The sequence below is a fragment of the Trichoderma evansii genome (genome assembly GCF_050947405.1).
Source record: "Trichoderma evansii strain SZMC 28006 chromosome Unknown GGI43scaffold_3, whole genome shotgun sequence".
Taxonomy (NCBI): Eukaryota; Fungi; Ascomycota; class Sordariomycetes; order Hypocreales; family Hypocreaceae; genus Trichoderma; species Trichoderma evansii.
In genome coordinates, this window is record NW_028145203.1 from 571,904 (window position 1) to 592,826 (window position 20,923).

Sequence of the window (20,923 nt, forward strand, 5' to 3'; positions counted from 1 at the left end):
CCTGCAGTATCGAGCATCCCAATGGGTGTCAGAGCCGGGGCTAGCTATCCGGGGTCTTGCGCTTGCCGTGAGCTGGAACCACGCCCCGCCACGGAGTGCTCTAGTGAGTTCCATTGTCCCTGAACTGAACCTTGAAGACCACGCATCCACGCCAAACCTAAGTAGTCAAAATTAGCTGCAGGCAGTTTTGCTCCAAGGCAACTTTTGACACTTCCATTCACCAATTGAGTCGAAATCGGAAATGCGGTGTATTAGCTTGTATACATGAAGAGGCAGCACATGTCAATTTAAATATCCCACAATATAACTAGCTTGACTTCTCAATTCTTCCAGGCAGAATGATATGTACTCGGGAGATGCACTTCCTCATATACAACCGTAGCTCTTATTGGTGGCCACCTTTGAGCTTAAGATGCGCGCAGCGTTGTATATGAAGGGTTAGTAGAAAGTAGGAATGTGACTTGCGCCTGTTAAGGCTGTAAGTGTACTGTAACATCGGGCAAACGAAGGGAAAATAAAAAAAAGATAGAGGGCCAGGGGGGCCTGCAGAATGAAGCATCTGACAAGAGATGTTTATATGTGGGGCGTGGGCTGGACAAGGGAAAGAGATGGCGCATATCCAGATCTGATGCAGAGCACAGTTGGGCATTTTAAATACGACGTCCCTAGTATGGCTTTCAGTAAACCAACGGGTAATTTCGTGTGGCCTGAGGACATTTCACCTTCTGTTTCTGGCTGATCGTAGCGTTGCATCAGGCGACCCCCTGGAACTGTAACTCCAGCTCATGGCCTGCAGCCCTATTTTCTGTCATCAGCAATCGGGTTGGTCGTTTAACGCCTGTGCCTTAAACAGTTGCCTTTGAACGCTGAGATTGCCTGTTTCCAAAAGGCTGACGTAACAATCTTTGCGATCTGCTGCATGTCAGACACTACAGCAGGCTACACGGCTCGAATAACATTGGATATGGACCCCTTAATAGTGAACGATAGGGCAACCACTTTTTGTCTTGTGAACTTCCATCTCGGACACCAATTCCTCCATCCATCAATATCGAACCAATCGAGGCGTCTGCCCTTGTCAGCCGCAATCCCGCTGGTCGCTCTCATCGACTGCCTAACGCAGGTACGGTGCAGAGTGCGGCTGCTTCTATTGCTTCTATTGCTACCTGTTCCCCTTTTGGCTGGCCCTTTTGGCTGGCCCTTTGTTTTTTTGGCCCATTTTTTTTTTGCCTGATTTTTTCGCCTGTATAGCCAGCCAGGCAGCCGCGGGCATCGCCGAATATGTCGTCTGGTACGGGCTACCACGTCGGTATCGCTCTGTAGCGGCCTCCTCGTTTTTTTTTTTTTTTCACCACCTTCGTGAGACGTCGTTGTTCTCTTTTTTGGCCTCTCCGCACTAATTCTGCTTTCTTTTGCTCTGTACTTTGTGTGGTTTCATTTTTTCCCCACCTCTTCCTTATATTGTCTCCTCATTCTAAATCTTAGGACAAACACACTCCATAGTCAGTCACAGCTACCTATAAGAAGCGCACGTTCTGGTCTCTTTGGTGTGAATCGGCACAAGTCCTGGACCCGGCTGATATGTTATGGAGTGGCTCATACAGAAAAAATTCCATGGTGAGGATGGCACTTCACAGTAGCGGCAAAGGCAGTGGTAGCCGGGGCGCTTGTGCCATGCATCGTGAGCAAGGGGCCGCGACATGCAAGTGCTTTGATGGTGGTGGGCTATCTGGAAACGAATCCCCCGTACTGCAGTAAGAGCAGCGGCCCTGGACAAAGAGAAAATCAGCGGGACCGGCACATGAAGAGAGACTAGCCAGGCCGGGATTACATCTCCAAGGTGCATGACGGAGGGTGGCCGGTTAGGACCGTTCTGTCTTTGATGCCAGTACCTTGTCATCAGGGCCGCCGGGATACGGTTAAATGGAGCACTAGTCACTTTCAGACACGGGCCTGGAAGCTTTGCTATCCTATCCTTGACTGCTATTACTGCAACTCACGTTACTAATTGTCTCTTTTTCTTTAATCTAGAGACATATCGGATGATTGGAGCCACAAAGCGAGAAGTGGCTCTCCTCCTCCATCACCTCAAGTAGGTTAGGGTGAAGATATTCAAAAAAAAACAGCCCTGACGGTAATACCGATGGATATACCTTGGATGACCAAGCCGAAAACAAAGGTCACCTTCTGGATCTCTAATGCTACTTTTTATGTACTTTAATCTCAATAATATGAAAGAGGCACATATTGTGGTTCGGAGATTTTGGACATGTTAATATAATTGCATCGTAGCAATGCATACTGCTAGATAGCTAATATACAGAAGTGAAGCAATTTAAACTTATAAATTACCTTGTAGGCAGATGGGCAGGTGATGTCTCTGTTCAGCGTTGCGTACTAGAAAAATACCCAGATGCGATTGATGAATTCAAGCAGCCCAGGTAGGAAAGTGACGCGGAGAGAAAACCACAGCGTGCGCTGCGCGAGTGCGCAAGGAATTACGCAGACACCTGTCGAGGAGGTAAGCGAAGCCGTACTATCTTCATCAGGCTGTCGAATCAGGGACTGAGCTACAGCATTTTTGGGCGCCGATTGGCAGCCGCTCGCCCAGTTTCACTCAAAACACTCAAAAGCCACAAAATGCGACGAGAAAAGGAGACCCACTTGGTCTAAGTGCCAGGGATCTGATCATTTCGCAAGGCTTTTTGCAATACCTACTGTGCTAAAACAGCTAAACGGCTGGCCTCGAGCTATTCCCCCCACGCGGCAGCTAAAATACTACCACTAACCACCTGTAACTTAGTCGCCTTCTTCCCGCCTGACAAGGAACAGTTGAACACCAGCTGCCATTACTACTAGTGTCCTGTCTTTCTGGTGCACATCGCTCGCGATTTACGAGCGGAGTTTCCTGTCTCAGCAGCACTCCCCGGCTGGCAGAGTCCATCATTCGGGGATATTTTACGAATACAGCTTTCACGTATATCACAAGTCTGCCTACGCGTCCATGAATCGAGTACCTCGCCGTAGCTGTAATACGAAGTGTGAACAAAGTGGTAATTTAAATGCCAAAAATTTTGTTCCTGCTTGATGGGATGAAACACACCCCCTATTTGCCTTGCTGGCTAGTCAATACAAACATGTGTATCACGAATTCCGCCTGACGCCATTAAAAGGAGTGCAGTGTGTATGGGATCAATTAGTTTTCCCGAACCATCAAAGCATTAAGCCACTGTAACTAGGGAGATAGAGCGGATTACACCATAAATCCGAACAGAGCCTGCTTCCGTCTATCTCATGGATTGCACTCGACAAGCTCGAATACCATACCTTTTCTTAATAGTAGATGATTAGGTAATCTTCTTTGGGCTTAAGAAGCCCCATCTTCGACACCAATCCTCCGTCCATCAGTATACAATTCCGCCCCCCTCTGTCCTTTCTGTGCTCTCACAACAGAAACCTTGCCAGCATATTCCCCTGGATCTTGTTCGGACAAGAATCTGCTGTGCGTAATCATCAAGACCCAATCAGCCACCGTCTGCGATATGAGCCCGCACCACTTGACTACAGCCGCTTGACCTGCCTCGTCCAGATTATCAAATACTTCGTCGATGAACACATAGTGTGCGCGGTGCGCGCTCCTAGACCATGTAAGTTGCAACAGCGCGAAATAGAGCGCCAGGTCGACACGTTTGCGCTCGCCACCCGATTGTTTGCCATAGGCGAGCGAAGTTTGGACGCCTTTTGGAGAAGAAAAGAAGGTATCCATCATCGTGTCAACAGAGTCAGCGTCAAACAGCGAACGCAGCATTCCCGCTGCCATAATGCGCCCACGTTGGGTATCATCGTACAGCACTGTGAGGACTTGCACGAGGCGCGCATTGAGCTCCGACAGTGACTTTGCGAGGGCGAGCTCGCGGAAATTGGCTGCTGTTTTCACCGTAGATCTAGTTGATGAAGATGAAGAGGCGCGGCGAGAGCGCTTCGCCAAGGCAGATGTCCAAAAAGCAAAGATCTCGCGATCAGCTCTAAGCTCTTTGAGGTTGCTTTCCAATGCATCATGTTCTGAGCTTAGAGAGCGCAGATGCGACTGCTCTTTTTCCAATAAGGCCCTATAGGTTTCTACCTTGTCCTGTTTGAGCATCGCTTGCTGCCGTAGGGCTTCGCATGCCTTTTGAGCCTGGGTAATCTGTGCGAGCTGTTCTTTGATCATGATGGTGTAGTCGATGGCCCGGGTTTCTAAAACGATGATTTTGTCCGCTTTAATTCTTAGGCCCCGCAGCCGTGATGTGCTGTTCTTAATATCTTCCCGGAGTCTATAAATAGCTGCCTTTTGGTCGTGGTCTTGGGCGCTAGTTACTTGGGAGCCACTGCTGGAAATCCCGGTCATGCGCAGGAGCCCTCCAATGACCATCAGTCGGAAGTAGAGCATGGAAGTCTTCACGGAGTGTAAGAACTTGGGTGCACCTGCGTGGTGAGCCGCAGCCATAGTTTTAAGTCTTTGAATCGTTTGCTCCTGGAGCTGTCCAAGCCATGACGCCGGTTTGGCAAGCTTCTGTTCCTGTATCTGAGCAAACAATTTCTTCAGTTGTTTCAAATTCTCCCCTTCACTGTATACTTTATTCTGTATCAAAGAGATCTCGAGATCAAAGTTGGCAGACTGGTTCAATTTCTTTAAGCCTTGAGCTCTCATGCTTACAACAAAGATTTGTTGCTCGTAATCTGCGACATCTGTGTCGGTCCTTGGGTGTTCATGTTCATATGGTGTGTACTCTTCGCCAAAGGGACTTAATTCGTCGATTCTTAATCTGAGATCTTTTTGCTTTTGAGTAGCCGTTGCCAAAGATGTGGCGATCTTCTCCGCCTCCTCTTCGACTCGCTTTCGTGTCTGATCTAGGTCTTCGATCCGATTTTTAATATATCCTTCAGTCTGAAGCAAGCCTTCTAGCCTCACATTTACCTTGTCCACGTCATTGTTGATGTCTCTGAGCAGCGATTTTGACACCTGCCCGCATTGATCCAATATGGACAGCCCCAGTGATGCCTCGATAAAGTCACGCCGCTGCGCCAGCGTCGAGTTCAGAAAACTTGCTGCGCTCTCCTGGCTCAGTACAACCGTCCTGACATATGTTTTATAGTCGGTGCCAAGCAGGTCATTGATAGCCTCCTGAGTCGTACGGGCGGTTGGATGCTCAAATTGTGGCAGTGGTTCACCGTGCAACGAAACGACGATGCGGTTACCGAAAATCTTATGCTTGCGATATCGCGCGATGGTGTATCCATTGGCAAACTCCAGCACAACAGAGCAGTTCTTACCCACATGGTCATTGACAACATCATTGACGGTTAATCCGCTACGAATGCACTGTCCAAACTGACACCAAACCATCGCCTCGATGAGCGTGCTCTTGCCAGACCCATTTTTCCCAACCAAAAAAGTCAATCCGCGTGGGAAATCCTGTTGGAAGTCGATAGTGGTAGTGGTCTGCACGCCAAGAAAGTTGGTGATAGTGAGCCTGCGCGGCTCGGCTACAAAGACGTCGGTCGATGGCTCGGCGATAGTCCTTGTATCGGTAGTTTGAGTTGACCAGTCGAGGAAATCTCGGTGGCTAACCTCAGGCTCCATATTCTGGTCTGCGATCTCGCGAGAGGCGTGGATTATTCGCTGGCCAACCCGCGTTAACTCGTCTCGTCGCAGGAGAAGAGACTCGTCCAGGTCTAATGATTCAACAAACTTGCGGACTTCTCCAGCGAGATCGATCTTTCCAGCTCGTGGCTCAGAGTCAAGGTCGGAGTTCGTAACCGCGTCACTTGTTATGTCTTGGTTCATCTCATCCTTGGCAGGCTCCTCTGAGAGCTGGATAGCAGCATCACTCGCTGGCACTGATGCGCCGAATCCAGCTCGCAAAGCGAATGCCGCAGGAGTCCAGTCCCGTACGCTTCGTACTCCTAACGATAGAAGCTTTTCGCGAGCCGTGACGTATTTGAGATGAGTAAGCTCGCCGAGGAGCATGACATGCTTGCCCTCGACGACACTCTCATCAATCTGGCCATCGAGGATTTGGTGTATATCGGCCGTTATGTAGTCAACAGCACGCGGGTTGATGAGCAATTCGTGCTCGAGCGTTTCCGGATTGAACAAGACGACACCTCGTTGCTCGTCGTTGAGATCGGCCCAATTTAGCTGCAAGGGGGAGCCGAGATACGTGATGCTTCCTCTCATATCGACTGTGCTATTATGGCTGGATTGTTTCTGGACAATGGTCTGATGACTGTGAAAATGCCCCGTGAATGTTCGGGCCAGAGAAGCAAACTGATCTGGGCCTGTCAAGCCGCGATAAGTGATGGAGCTTGCCGCGTGGGGCTTGCTGATGCCGGGATTAACCACATATCGCTGCGTGATAGCCTTGTTGATGGCGAGATGAGCGAAAGCAACCGTCTTGCTCGCTTCACTGGGGTCAAGAGCAGCCACAGCCTCAGTCAGCTCGTCCTGCTCCTCGCGAAACGGGAGCAGCAAGACGCTCCGGCCGTCCCATTCATGGCGATTGATGTTGCTATGCAGCGATATATAAGGGGCCAAGCGATTCATATTGAGAGCATCAAGAGCCGTGGTCTGGTAATCACGGCGGTAGGCGAGATCATGGTTGCCCAGAACGATGTGCACTCGCGGTACAACGTCGCTGAGTAGGCTGATGAAGCGGTAGCACGCAGACAGCACAGGTGTGGGCTGCATCGTGCGGCTAGTTAGCAGGTCACCGCATATCACCACCCGCTTGACCTGATTTCGCTTCGCTTCGGAAACAATCCATTGCGCTGTCTGCCATACTCTGTCGAGGTCATGACGCTTGAAGTGGAGGTCGCTGAGGAGCAGCCATCGCACTGCTCCGGTTAACGGCCTCTGCATTGCTGATGGTGATAGATGATTTTACCGATCAATAGATGAAAAAGAAGGGACATTTCTACCCATTGCTATTATAAGCATCGTGTGTTGTCTTGAAGACCTGTAGTTATATGCTATTAAACTCTTTGCATTTGAAATGAAAGTGAGATGCTAAAGTGAATTGAGATTCCAAATTGAAGTGAATCTTTGCATCATTGGATTTAATGTGGAGTACATACGATGACAGCCGTATGCCTTATTTCTTAGGTGGTAGTACTAGATTATAGTGGTCTCTACCACCGAAGTTACCAATCAGAGAGCAGCAGGTACCTGTACAAGGCAGTACAGTATAAGTTGAACGCTGGAACCAAAATAAAGCAGTTTATGATTAAATTGAAGGAAATGCTCTATGGCAAACATAAATAAATAGAATGGCTTGGGATGTGAATAAATACACTCTTTGTTTATTTATGCAAGGGATCACGTGCGTTGATGTTATTCGACGTGCACTTAGTGGCGTCTTGTCAATGCGGTGTCTCGTTCACGGTTCTCCCGCTTCTTTCATTCGAATTGCTTACTGGGAGGGAATGTCCATCGCACGATCACACTTGGTTGTGTTGCCCATTGAGCTTATGCAGAGAAAAAGAAGAATTCTACAAAATGATACTGCTGGGCAAATAGTGCGTAAATACTTTACTGCCCCAAAGGTATACAAGTTATCATTTCTGACTACATGTAGGTAACCTTCATTGTGTCTCAGGACTTGTGCACCACTGAGCCTAAAGAATATGATCCTAACTCACAATATGATCCCAAGGCTCGGTGCGATGAGAGTGTATGTCTTTATAGGGCCACTATTCCTTCTTACATTTTGGATATGCTTGACTCTCATAACACTCCATCGCCGAATGCAATGGACGAAATCGTGGTTTATATTACTGCAATTCCTTTTAAGCCACGCAAAACCTTTTATGACCATCTCCTCATAGAGATTCTCCCATCAAACCAGCCTCGCAGTTGATGATACCTTCTCATCACATTTATGAGATGCCATCTGCAAAAAAACAAAAAACCCTTTTTGGCAGAACTAAAATACCACTATCAAATGTAGGCCCAGACTTCTATTCTTTTATAACTAGCCATTTCACCCAAATCTAGCTTCTTTTATCGTTGTTAGACGCGTATTCGCTACCCAATACACCAGCCATATATCTGTGTCATTTCTCTATGGTAATAATTGGCACTCAAAAGAAACAGCAAAAATAATAAGACGTTATCCTCGTATTCAAGCATAATAGAAAGGTCAATGGTGATTTTGTCGATGTTCAGTCTATAAGCTTATTAAATAGTGGAGAGGAAAGTGTTGCGTAATAATTGAATAGGGCTGCACCTAAATTTTAAAAAATCGGGGGATTTGATAGCCGCCGTTATGTCTCCGCTAATCACTTGAAGAAATATTACAAAGCTTCCACACCCCAATACCGCTATCTAGACAACAGGAAGATCCAATAATATGGAAACAACTTCTGCTAATCTCCGAACACTACATCATTAAGTGATACAGAAAATAACTTTACAAAACTAATGTAGCGTTGTATGCACTTTCTTAACATCTCTTTGGTGGGCCTCCTTCAACTGCTGCTCGTCTCCACCCAAACGAAACCTCCACCATGTTAGTTAAAAAGTTAAGCTCATTCACTAAGAACGGCCCCTTGTGTGCTAGCGCCGCCTTCATTTCAATTTCATCAATAATCCAAACCCTATTCTGACTTCCCGTGTTAAAACCCTTGAGGCGACTTCAGAGTCTCAATATAATAGTTATACAAAGGGGCTCGGATAGAACTTATATTTGACAAAATGGCCAATAAGTGTATACAAACAGTTATTATATTGTTATTTGTATTGTATATGCTAACATTTCTCTCTTGCGTATCCCATAACGTAACTCCATGAAATGCAGTATTGACAGCTAGGTTAGAGTAGATAGCGTTGACTCAACATCAAGCTTCCTACATACCTACATGCCGATTACCCTAAATCAACAACCACAGCGCTTCATATTTCCTTTAAGAATGCAGCATTAACTATAATATCATCTGCCTTTATCGACACTCGTATGTAATATTCGACTTCATAGAAGTGGAGAAGCGCAGCAGTGTCAGAGGCCTGAATCAAATACTAAGGTTCTTAATCGAATCATCTGATGTAAAGTGGTGTTTATCAGTCATTGTTATATATGCACAAAATATATCATAGGTGCATGACATACCAGCGATAGAAAACTGCGAACCAACACAATATAGAAGATCGTCTTGAGCTTTGTTTTCGCTGTTGTTCTGTGATGTGTTTGTCGTTTTTGCGCTCCTTGATAGAGTAGCTATACGATGGTCCGTTTGGAGAACAGGGGGAGGAGAACCACTCCTTGCTGTGGTACTCCACGTATCCGTGGCGTCACTAAAATAGAATAAAAAGGTCAGCTAGGTACAAATTAGATGTGAGAGAAGTGCATCCAAGAGGAAAAACCGCAGCTTGCCGCGTGGTAAGGCGGGCAACGTAGATGCGAAAAAGAATGCAATAAGAGAAGAGCAAGCACTTAGTGGAACTTATGAAAATTTAGAATAGAAGGGAATTCGTGATAACTGGTAACAATAACAAAAAAAAAACGCCATAACTCACAAAGATTTATTTGTCGCAAAATTCTGGCTGCTCACTTCGAGATATGGCATTGCGAAAGAAAAGGGTTTATAAAATTCGATGTTCAGTCTAAAGAGAATCTTAAAATGGATCGAACAATATCAATATAGTACTCTGTAAGTCATTTAATACTTATACTGAGGCTTGAGATGCTTTGAAGAGAGGATAAGTTTGGTGAGAAGAGATGGCAGGTTTTATAGAGGCGGGGAAGAAAGGGCGGCGCAAAAGGAGCCGCATGTTAGGCTACTGATAATTGCAATAATATACAATGAGTTACAAAGCTGCCCCTGAGTGGGTAAAGCAATACACGTAGACTGGCAATGCAATAATACTTTTAGGCGTCAACTAAGGCAAGAAGTGACAGGGTGCGGATGAATGGAAGAATGTTCCGATATACGCTCGTGAATGAAAGCTAAAGCTGGCAATCAGGGCTGAAGGTAGGTCGTCTTCCATGGTTTCGCTATATTTGTTAGTAGGATGGTCTATTATATTGGGCTTCGAGTTGAAAGTGTATTGAAACAATTGAAACGAATAACTGAATATAGAGGAAGAGCTCAGCCCTGTTCTGCAAAGCTATAGCCCGATTGGTTGGCGAGGTTTTGTAGAATCCACTTCGATATACAGTTCGGCAGCTTGTCGGCAGCTTGATTGGTTAGCGAGGTTTTGTAAGTGCCTCCAGACCGGTACGTGGGGGGACAAATACTGCACTCATTGCATCAGAAAATGCACCGGAACGTAGGAGCCAGTTTGCCTAGTCCGCTTTATGCGCAGGGAGGTGCGCCGCGGGAGAAATGGAGCAAGCCGATTTGTTCGCGAGGATTTGTTCACGAATTAAGCTGGGGTTTGGTCATATTAAGGATTTCCTTCTTGTGCCTAGTTGCTTCTTCTTTCGTCATACACACCAAATCCTCGGATTGTGGAGCACTTTCATTCGTCTTTGCCTTCGCCAATCATACATATCGGAAGTCTCCGGCTTCTTCCATCTATCAAGAACGAGTTTCGTAGGGCTCATATTAGTTCGCGTACCAGTATTCGAGCCCAACACGAAAGAATCGAAATGGGGCCTAAATTTTCTGAAGAGTGGAGCGAGCGCAACATATAAATCCGCACTCAAGCGCGCACTATGGGATTCTTCATTCGTAAGTATTTGCACAACTTGTCTTAAAGTATCATTTCTACAAAGATTTTTTTTCCCTAGCTCATGATTGTACACGCTTCATTCAACATGGATCTTGCGGATTTGCTTCCTCGCTCTATCGACGAAAAGTTTCTCAGCTTAAGAGATTCGGAGAGACTGGAAAGGTTTAAGCCAATCATCATTCAGTATACATGGAAAACTACGGCCTTGAGAACAAGCGCATGACGTTGCGCCAAATCGCCGAGTTTATGAGAGACAAATATGCTTTCCATCTAGGGCTAGTTCAATTTATCATCGACACTACTATATTGTACTAATGACTCTTCCATTTTTAGAGTAAACCAGCTCGAGTATAATCTCCGCAAATGGAAAGCGCGTAGGCGCATACTAAGCCATGAGAAAGACGACGTTATCAATGTTCTTGGTAAAAGAGCTCATACCGGGGCGAGCATCTCAGATGTAACGCTACAAGAAGGCAAGCCAGTAGACGAAAAACAGCTTAAGAGACATCTACAAGATAAAATCCGTCGTCATAGGGTGAAACCAATGATGACAGGAGCGTAAGTCCTTGGAAATTGGTCCAAATAACATCAGTGGCTGATACACTCTACATATAGACTAAGTTGCTGGAATCTTCCTTATGCCGCTCTTTCCAAATCAATGGCCCGAGAGCAAGATAGCCGTTCGCCATTTCAAGGTCGATCTGGTACTCCGGACTATATATCGATCAATAACCCAAAGGATGCTACCACTGTGTCTTCAGCTGCCATTCTTTCGCCGTATATGCAATTTATTCAACAGAAATGGATACAAGATCAATCAAATCTATTCTTACAAGGACGTTTCCAGGATCTTTTAATGAATTGCAACAGAGAAGATCAGATGTAAGCATTGTTCGAGTCATGTATCTTCTCTTACTCAAATAGCGCTAATTCATAACAGTGCTTTAACAGACTATTTGCACGAATTTTGGATTTACACGTTTGTTACGTCCAAGTATTGGGGACGTGGCCCTTTGTTTTGGACGAAAGAGATGATATCTTCCATGACTTTTGCTTCGTTGGCGGCCTCTAGTTCGGCATCTATATCTACGGCGGACCATCCGACTCCTTTGTCTTCAATATCTCGTGATGAGCCACCTTTGAAACCTCCGCAATATTGCCATCGGGTTATCCATGTCCCCTCTAGGGAACGGATATTGGACCATAGGCAAGATTATCGACCGCCAAATGTTTTTAGCTTGAACTCATGGGAGCCGTGGCCATTTGTAGCCAAAATGGACCGACCTCTTACTAAACTAATGCAGGATTCGCTGACTTTGGGCAACATTACGTCTGTACCACCTGCCAGCTTGCCAATTTCTTCATTGATAAGCGGATCGTTACCCGGATTTCCAAGGTCTCAAGAACCGGGAGAATCTTTGAAATTCGCGATAATTTCCGGCAACTTGGAGCTTATAGAGTGGATTATCGATAGCACTCAATGGAGTCCAGGCCTTTATGATTATTTCCGTGAGATCCATCCTTGTCATCTTGCGGCAAGCTACTTGGATGGTGGCAACACATGCTGCTCACTGCTCGCAATATTCATGGAATATCTGAGCCACCCATCTGGTGACTTTTGCGAGCACCTTCCGTGTAATCTTAATTTCAGTTATGAGGATAGTATGGGCCATACTATCTTTGATTGTTTGATAATATCTGTCCTACGCTCTCATACCAATGTCGCCCCTGTGGATGTCAGCTCTGGCTTTGCCAATACGAAAAGGTATCCTGGAGAAGAAAAAGACATTTGTGGCCGATGGGATGCAGATTCCCCCATAATTCGGCAACTTTTTCAACAAGGTTACTACCGTATTCCATTTGACTGGAAACATCCTTTTTGTCATAGCTCCGCTCAGGCTGTGTGCCACAATCTTATGGTTATTTTCCATCCTGGCAATTTTGACCCTTACATAAATCATCCCAGTGGGTTATTTATTCGACAATGCAGCAAATGTGGTGCCAAATTAACTCTCGGAACCCTCCACTTAGTAGTGCTGTTGGCATACCATTTAGCGACGTCACGCATTCAAGGAGAAACGCTTTTCGGTGCCGTCGCGGTACTTATCTGTCTACTAAGGCTGGGAGCAAATGTTTCTTATAAAACTGAGGTATCAATTCATGAAATCTTAGGAGACTCGTCCCCAGATACGTGCCGTCATGAATATATGGAGGCTGGTGAATTTATGCGAACCATCCCTTCTGACGCTATCGGTCTCTGGAGCCCAGAATGCAAGATAGCGTGGGACTGCATGCGTAGCATTTTACGATTAGCCAAAAACGGCAAATTTCATGGTATAAATAATTCTGCCACGCAAAGCTCTGCTATCAGACATTGTTGTAGGTGTGGTAATCAGCCTACCAAGAGCTTGCATCGGAAACGAATTTTCGGCGGCGAAGAGAGTAGTTCAACTGAGCCAGAATGCTCCGAATGTCTATTAAAGAAAGATTTCTATCGTTGGAGGTTTCCGTGTGGAAATCCTCAGCTCGACCTTATATGGGCACTTATTCAAGCTGAGATGCGTACGCACCGAAGAATTCTGGACGTCAACCCCTGGGTTTCTGGTGATTTTTCCATGGTGGGGCTGAAACAATGGCTGGAAGGCGAGTCAGAGAAGCTCCGGATGCCATTAGTGAACAAAGAGATGCTACGGGGAGTTGCTTGTACTAGCTGTGGGGTTTTCGACAACGGCAACAAGTATATCTCCTTTTCAATCATGGAATGTTTCATCATGAACTTGGATATATATCATCAGACATAATTTCTTAGAGCGCTGACGTGGTTAAAAAAGCATAGAGGTATTATCAAGAATATCATGAGCCTCGGCAAGCAAAATTGATAATTATTTGCTATGGCCTCTTGGCCCCTTTTCCCATTCTCCTCTTCCATAGGCTTCTTTGTCCCTTTCACTCCAAATGTTAACGATATACCTTGGGCAAAATTTACCGTATACTTGATTCAACGTGTCAGAGCCAAAGTATTACGGAATAGCGTTGCCCATGCCTGGAAGACACCGAGAGGCCAAGACAGTAAGAAGACTCTATATAGTGTAGTGTCGCGGAGCCAGTCAATCGTGACAAGGTAATTATACCGAGTGTATAATACCAATGAATAATGGAAGCACATCGTTTAGTCGCATGGGAAATTTACACTGGACACGCTTGACTACGCGCAGCGTTAGTCGCCGCAAAGCTATTTCTCAAAACAAATCATGTAGCCACGAAAAACCATAGGGAGCCATCACGGAGAATAAATCTATGGCTCCCCTCAAACGAGCGGCAAATATTCGTCTAGCAACTTAAAACCCAAACTGCGACGTATCTGTTGTGACGAGAAGGCCTCACACCTGAATCAGGTGCTCTTGTTGAGTGCGTTGCGTGATGATGAGAAAAGAAAGAAAAAAAAGGGAAGCGCAAAAAATTGATGAAAAGTGGAGGGTTGAAAGTGGGTTCCGATTTGGGACTAGCGTAGGCGGTGATCTTGAGATGGCAATTGTGCCGTGCTTTTGGTAGCGGGGCTCAGACAAATTTCCTGGGAATTTCGTGAGATGGAGAGCGAGAGCAGCTCTGTTTGAGGCGATATATTCCTAGCATCGTCATGTTGTCTGGGATAGAAGAGAGCGGAGTTTATTGACTAGGCGAGATGATATCACTGTGCGCCAGCCAAGAGGCATTTACTGCGGCCCTGGGGCTGTCTGGGGGATTAACTGACGTCTGGGGGTAACACAAAGCTCTAGGACTGGCCGAGACTGCAAAAGGTACGAGACAGCTCAAAGCTGAGAGGTGATACAGTGGCAAAACCCGTGAGCCGGGGGATCGACAATGGGGTGGTTGGTGGTGGGGGTAGCACCAGATATATAGATGTGTGCCCATGATAGGACACATGCTGGTGCTTGTTATACGACTCTTCCCAAGGCGGTGGCTACTGGGTGGTGAGACAACTCTAAAAGGTCTTATACATGCATGGATATAGAGACCAAGAGCGTCATATTACTCGATTACTTCCTGATCTGCAATGTGGTCGAATAAGCCAGTAGATATTGAGATTTTGGCGGTTGATCAAGCATCATCTCAGCATATGCAAGAGGTATGTGAGCCGCATGAAAATATTTAGTAAGAGCAGATGCATGCTCCCGCAAAGTGACATCAGCTCTGCAGTAGTCAACTTGCAGCATCGTAACCCCCATGGCTCTGGATGCCATTTTAGCAGGTCTGGATGCAAGTCCATTGGCGCACGCGACCGCAGACTAACTGCCGCATGTCGCGCGCGTCATCCGCCCACTGTCTAAAAGTGCTCAGGTGAGCCAGATGCGCAGCCACGATGCCCAAATCCCCCCTTTTGCTGTATCACAGCATGGGGTGAGTAAGAAAAAACACAAGGCCCAGCTCGAAAAGAGAAATAGATCGAACGACACGGTAAGAATAGAGTGGAGAAGACCCCCAGAAATAATTTGGATGAGGAGAGATATAGGTGGCTTTCTCCTCTTGTTTGTTCTTCCCATCCCCTCACACGCAGAAGCAGAGTCGCGTGCTAACGCTCTAGCAGCTTGTTCGCTGCGCCTGGTGGCACCAGGTGGGCTTTGACTGAGGGCGTCTCGTCGCTGCACGTGGAGGCGGGCCGGCGTCGAGATTGGCTCTGGCAGCGACGAAAAGAAGGGTCCGGTTGCTCGGAATACTAGGCGGGAGCTAGACGCAAAAGCCAGATGCCAGCCAGCCATCGCTGTTGGCGGGGAGAGGTGAGAAGCGAGAGTCGCAGTCAGACAGAGCGGTTCATCTGCGCCAGTCCAGAGCGTCTGCCCCTCCCTTGCAGCAAGCCGATGGCGATGAGGTTTTGCAGATGCGCCTCTGTGGTTGGTCGCCGCTCGTGAGTGTTGAACCGCTAGGCTGTCTGTGGAGACCGATGGATCGCATCTCGGACAAATATATTGGATCAGCAGGACCCTGGACGGGCCATCAAGGCCCTTTTCTTGCTTTTGGTTGAGAGAGCCGTGGAGAAGACGGGGAGAATGGATCACAGAAGAGAGCGATTTAAATGAAGAACTGGAGAGGTAATATGGGGTGTGATAGACTAACGTCGGGGGGCATCCGATATTTTTGGTATTAATAGAGTTGAGCACACGATCTAGAATCCCAGTGTCTTGTCTGCTCTTTTATCCCTCCTCTTCATTTCCTGACGAAAGTCTAGTTCCCGTTCACCATCTTTCTTTTCACACTTTGTACTCTTGACTGCCTACTACTACTATTCATAGTCCTCCTCCATCAGAAACTAGACTGTCTCAGCAGGCAGACGCGGCAACAGCGAGAAAAAAAGTTTGGGTCACCGGCAGCTGGCATTGCCCGATGACCTCATAGGCTCAGCTTGCTACACCAACTTGCCTTCAGCCTGTCAAAAGTCTCTTCAGCCCCTGGACCCTTAAAAAAGATCCATACTTCTTGGCCAAACAGCCTCGCCAGAGCCATGCATCTTTAAGCTCGGCGTCTCAGCTATTTTTTTTTCTTTCTGTTTATCATTTTCATTTGGTATATTTCTCCTTTTTTACCACCATTTGTCGTAATTACATTCGTCGCTTCGCCGAACCCTACGCGCACTCAAAAACAACAATCCGTATCCTACGAAACCTACAATACCTAGATCTTGCGCCAAGAAAAAAATCCCCAGCTGGCTACTCCCTGCAATCTTCACAACATGCCTCGCCAATACGGCGGCGGCGCTCGCCATCAAACAAAACACCAGCTGATGCTGCTGGCCCTCGCATCATGGAGCGCAGGTGTCCTTGCTCTGCCTGCAGCAACTGATCTGGACGGCCAAAAAGTCTTGAGCCCAATTGGGACTGAGTCTGCATCACGGAAATTGAACGGCCGGTTCCTGCATATTTCAGGTGCGTCTAATTAAAATTTTTGCGCATGTCATTGGCACACCCGCACGCACACCAAAAGCTTCTTTCCTTCTATCTGCGTTATCTATGCGACGCTGCTGTATCCGGGACCCTGCATCTCTGCCACCCACCAATCGACCTTATCTCTGCAATCCACCAATGCAACATCGCATCGATCTGGCGTGATTGGCGGCATCTTGGGCTAACTTTGATACTTGATGCAGATTTCCATCCCGACGAGCTTTACAAGGTGCACACCTCCACCGAGGAGAGCGTCGCATGCCACCGGGGAAAAGGATTGGCTGGATCGTATGGCGCCGAAAAAACCGACTGCGACTCGCCCTTTTCGCTGGTCAATGCGACCTTTGACTGGATCAAAGAGAACATCAAGGACGATATCGATTTCGTTATCTGGACCGGTGACTCGGCCAGGCACGACAGCGACGAGCAGAACCCGCGCCACGAGCCTGAGATTCTGAGGACAAACCGATTCATCGCCGATAAGTTTGTCGAGACCTTCTCAACACCTGAACATGGACTTAGCATCCCCATCGTTCCTACATTTGGCAATAATGACTTCCTCCCCCACAATATCATGCTGCCAGGACCCAACAAGTGGTTTGCGGCTTACAGCGATATTTGGAGCCGATTCATCCCCGAAGAGCAGCGCCATTCATTTACTTTTGGTGGCTGGTTCTACGAGGAGGTTATCCCCAATCACCTGGCCGTCTTCAGCTTGAATACAATGTACTTTTTCGATCGAAACGCTGGTGTCGATGGCTGCGCTCATCCCTCGGAACCCGGCTACAAGCACCTAGACTGGCTACGCGTACAGCTGCAAATTCTGAGAGAGCGGGGCGTCAAGGCCATTCTCATGGGCCATGTACCACCTGCTCGGACGGAGAGCAAGCAACTTTGGGACGAGACTTGCTGGCAAAAATATACCCTGTGGCTTAAACAGTATCGTGACGTCGTCGTTGCTTCTCTGTATGGTCATATGAATATCGACCATTTCTTGCTTCAAGATGTTAAGGACTTGACTCCAGAACTCGGCCTCGACGATTTTACCGCACGCGGTTCTCCAGATGAGACTCTATCGATCTCGTCCAAGGAAGATTATCTCCAGGAGCTGCGAGATGTGTGGGCGGACTTGCCCAAGAGTGTTGCTCGGGATCTTGACCCAGAAGTAAGCGGTGAGGATGATGAAGAAACAGAGTCTGATAAGAAGAAGAAGAAGGGCAAAAAGCACAGGAAGAAGAAGAAACTGCGCAAGATTGGCGGTAAATATGCCGAGCGATATCAGCTTTCTTTAGTCAGCCCAAGCGTTGTGCCAAATTATTTCCCCACGCTTCGCATTGTTGATTATAATATTACTGGAATCGAAGATGCGCCTGTATGGCGAGATACATATGATCTGGGGAATTCCCCTTCCCCCCTGGCTCTGCCGGAAGAAGACACGCGCGATTACGAAAACTTGGAAGAAATACTGGCCGAGATTGTCAAGAAAAAGAAGGGCAAGAAGGGTAAGAAGGGCAAGGATTCCAGCGGGCCCCGTCGGCCACCCAAGGACCACGATTTAATCGTTCCTCTTGATCCGCCCAAGAGCTCGCTTCCTGGCCCTGCCTATGCCCCTCAGGTATTCACCTTGACTGGATATACCCAGTACTATGCCAATCTCACCCACATCAACGACGATATCCCTGATAACGAAGTTGGCGGCTTTTTTGATATCAACAAATGGCGCAAGGGCAAGCATGACCACAAGGAGCCCAAGCATGGAAAGCCGAACCCTCGCGACTTTCAGTATGAAGTCGAGTACAGCACGTTTACCGACAAGGCCTACAAGCTACCTGACCTGACAGTAAAGAGCTTCCTGAGGTTGGCATATAAGATGGGCCAGAAGGATATCGGTGGCAAAAGCGAAGCATTTGACGCATACGATGACGACGAGGATTCCGACATAAACGAATTCGCAGGTGGTGTTCCGGAATCGATGGGCAAGAAAGATACGGGGAAGAAAAAGAATAAGAAAGAAAAGAACAAGACTTGGCTGAAATTTTTGAGCCGTGCTTTTGTTGGTACGGTTCCCAAAGAGGAGCTGGAAAAGATGTAATTTGAATACTCTACATACTGCTCTCTTTTCTTTTTGCGTCATTCCTTTTATATACTCTTTCTCTCTATTTCTCATTGACGATGATATTTGGAGCAGATGAGTAGCACGGCATCAGCGTTTTGAGATTCATTTCAATTTGATCATCTGAAGGTGGACGGGTTTAGCGTTGTCTATGAGGCAAACTACGTGGTGGATTAGGAAACGGCTTTGAAGCGGCTTTTTGTTTTACATACATATCACACTATTAGATTTGTGGTATTGTACTGGAGTACCTTTCTTTACGTCGGCCTATGAGGCTATACATATACCCCTATTTGTGTACTAGTATCACGGAATATATTTTGGATATAGTATTTCTTATTAACGAAAGAACTTTTATATACAACAATGTCAACGCGTTCAAACGTTTGCGACATGTTATGACGTCATTTCATCATCGTAGCCTTGATCATTTTTGTTTCATTTCCCTTGTAGATAAAGTACCCCTGAAACGCAGATCCCAGAACGCGTTCGTAAACGACAGTGCCGAATGACCGAATTCAAGCTTTTCAGTCAAACAGATGGTTTATTAAATTATGAAATAATGTATATTGGGTATTTAGTGAAAGACATCTCGTAACGCCATGGCGGCATAGCCAAAACAATGTAGGCTCGAAAGCGACAGTGTTGGATGGTATGTGAACAGAAAATCGAAGGAGGGAAATTGTCTTTAAAAAAAAATTAGTCTGCGGGGCAAAAGCATGAGGAATAGCCTAGATATACCATGATGTTAGAGGTCGAGCTTGAGGATGACCTTCATGAGATGGAAACGGCGATAGCTCCTGTGATGAAGGAGATGTGATGGGCGGCGATTGGATTGATGAGACGTCAGTGAACTCGCTGGCGCTGTCATCGTCCAGGCCTGTCTCTTTGAAGATGGATTTTCGGCCCCGCTGGAGGTTACTGTCGGTTCGGAAGATCATTGAATATAGACCTTCGCCTTCACGGAGGCGATCTTGAGTTCGTTGGGAGTTAAAGGTAGGACGGGTTGGATGTGAGGCGTTGCCAGTGGTTGATGGTACGGAGAGCATGGTGGTGGAGGTGGTGGTGGTGGCTGGGGTGACGGCGTCCATTGTGATAAAAGTCGTTAGGACGATAAAAAAAATATTATGCTGTTGTTGTATGAATAGATGAGGTAGGGCGGGTAGATGGATAGTCTCTGGTCATATAGGATTTGCCCTTTATGAATAGCTTCTGGTTATGTAGGATTTGTCCTATGAATACGAGCTGCAGCATGGGTCGGTCTGGTCTCGAGTGTTACTGCACGCCCGGCTTATTGACTGAACAACCGGGGAATTCACAAGAGTTAAGTAAAAAAGCAAGCAAGAGCTGATAAGGGGCGGAAAAAAGGAAGTGAGACAGCAATTAAAAAGGAGAAAATAATGCAATGCAAGGGAGAAATATGTGTGCTTCTTCTTTTTAAACTTAATTTATCCTGAGCACTAAGAAAAATTGTGTCCGAGGGAGGTCCGATTTGATCGAAGCCCATCTCTGGTTACATGTTACATGCCCATCCTTCCCTTTTTCCCCTCAGAAAATTAAAAGACAAACCCCACAATTGATGGCATAGGTGGTTTCATGAGGGATCTGCCCAGGCTGAAAAGTCAATCAATCAGAGCAAACTGTGGCTTGAGCGGATTAGGTAGCTCGCCAAGTAAAGTGTGGCGTGACGTACAAGGCGACTTAGATCGGGCCTAGGCGGCACGGCAAATTTGCCGGAGAGGGAAAAGAAAGGATGGCAAGCAGAAAAATGGTGACTTCACCGGCAAGGATTCGGGTTATTGAGGGGGAAACCTGGTCTGGGCCCAAGGATCACAGATCGCTGCGAGGGAATGACGGCACTCGGATGTGGGAGCTGAAACACGCCGGGTGAGACGAGGAAAAAAGGATGGATGGGCCAGCTTGTCAGGCCATTGATTACACAGATTTAGCACGGCGTAGTGTTGAGATGCAAAGCGAGACATATGATATCTTATCTTTTGCCGGAGCGACACATGATTCATACCGTGTCACCCCATGTTTCAAAGCATTTGAGAAGTAAATCGGAGAATTAAAGAAACAAAAGAGAAGAGATTAATTAAAACGGATGCGGGAACCAATGCGATCGGACATCATAAAAACATTGTCGGGGTCTTGGCTACGACC

General features: G+C 46.8%; 5 protein-coding genes across 5 annotated transcripts; 2 read left to right on the top strand and 3 right to left on the bottom strand.

Annotated features, from left to right (window-relative positions):
• Positions 1-3,054: 3,054 nt before the first annotated feature.
• Positions 3,055-7,255, bottom strand: GGI43DRAFT_395572 (P-loop containing nucleoside triphosphate hydrolase protein). The gene has a single exon (XM_083204878.1). The coding sequence runs from the start codon at positions 6,899-6,901 to the stop codon at positions 3,368-3,370; it is 3,534 nt and encodes a 1,177-aa protein (XP_083063895.1). The 5' UTR covers positions 6,902-7,255; the 3' UTR covers positions 3,055-3,367.
• Positions 7,256-8,762: 1,507 nt separating this feature from the next.
• GGI43DRAFT_395574 (uncharacterized protein) lies at positions 8,763-9,823 on the bottom strand. Its single transcript, XM_083204879.1, has 3 exons — positions 9,554-9,823; positions 9,147-9,331; positions 8,763-9,077 (listed from the first exon to the last, which is right to left on the bottom strand). The coding sequence occupies exons 1-3, from the start codon at positions 9,601-9,603 to the stop codon at positions 9,049-9,051; spliced, it is 264 nt and encodes an 87-aa protein (XP_083063896.1). The 5' UTR covers positions 9,604-9,823; the 3' UTR covers positions 8,763-9,048.
• Positions 9,824-11,622: 1,799 nt separating this feature from the next.
• On the top strand, positions 11,623-13,610 carry GGI43DRAFT_238716 (uncharacterized protein). Its single transcript, XM_083200649.1, has one exon. The coding sequence runs from the start codon at positions 11,743-11,745 to the stop codon at positions 13,510-13,512; it is 1,770 nt and encodes a 589-aa protein (XP_083063897.1). The 5' UTR covers positions 11,623-11,742; the 3' UTR covers positions 13,513-13,610.
• Positions 13,611-15,933: 2,323 nt separating this feature from the next.
• GGI43DRAFT_238723 (Metallo-dependent phosphatase-like protein) lies at positions 15,934-18,884 on the top strand. Its single transcript, XM_083200650.1, has 2 exons — positions 15,934-16,629; positions 16,851-18,884. The coding sequence occupies exons 1-2, from the start codon at positions 16,437-16,439 to the stop codon at positions 18,737-18,739; spliced, it is 2,082 nt and encodes a 693-aa protein (XP_083063898.1). The 5' UTR covers positions 15,934-16,436; the 3' UTR covers positions 18,740-18,884.
• Positions 18,885-19,358: 474 nt separating this feature from the next.
• On the bottom strand, positions 19,359-19,967 carry GGI43DRAFT_238710 (uncharacterized protein). The gene is made up of 2 exons (XM_083200648.1): positions 19,502-19,967; positions 19,359-19,446 (listed from the first exon to the last, which is right to left on the bottom strand). Coding segments are annotated over exons 1-2 (351 nt in total). The 5' UTR covers positions 19,852-19,967; the 3' UTR covers positions 19,359-19,445.
• Positions 19,968-20,923: the final 956 nt, after the last annotated feature.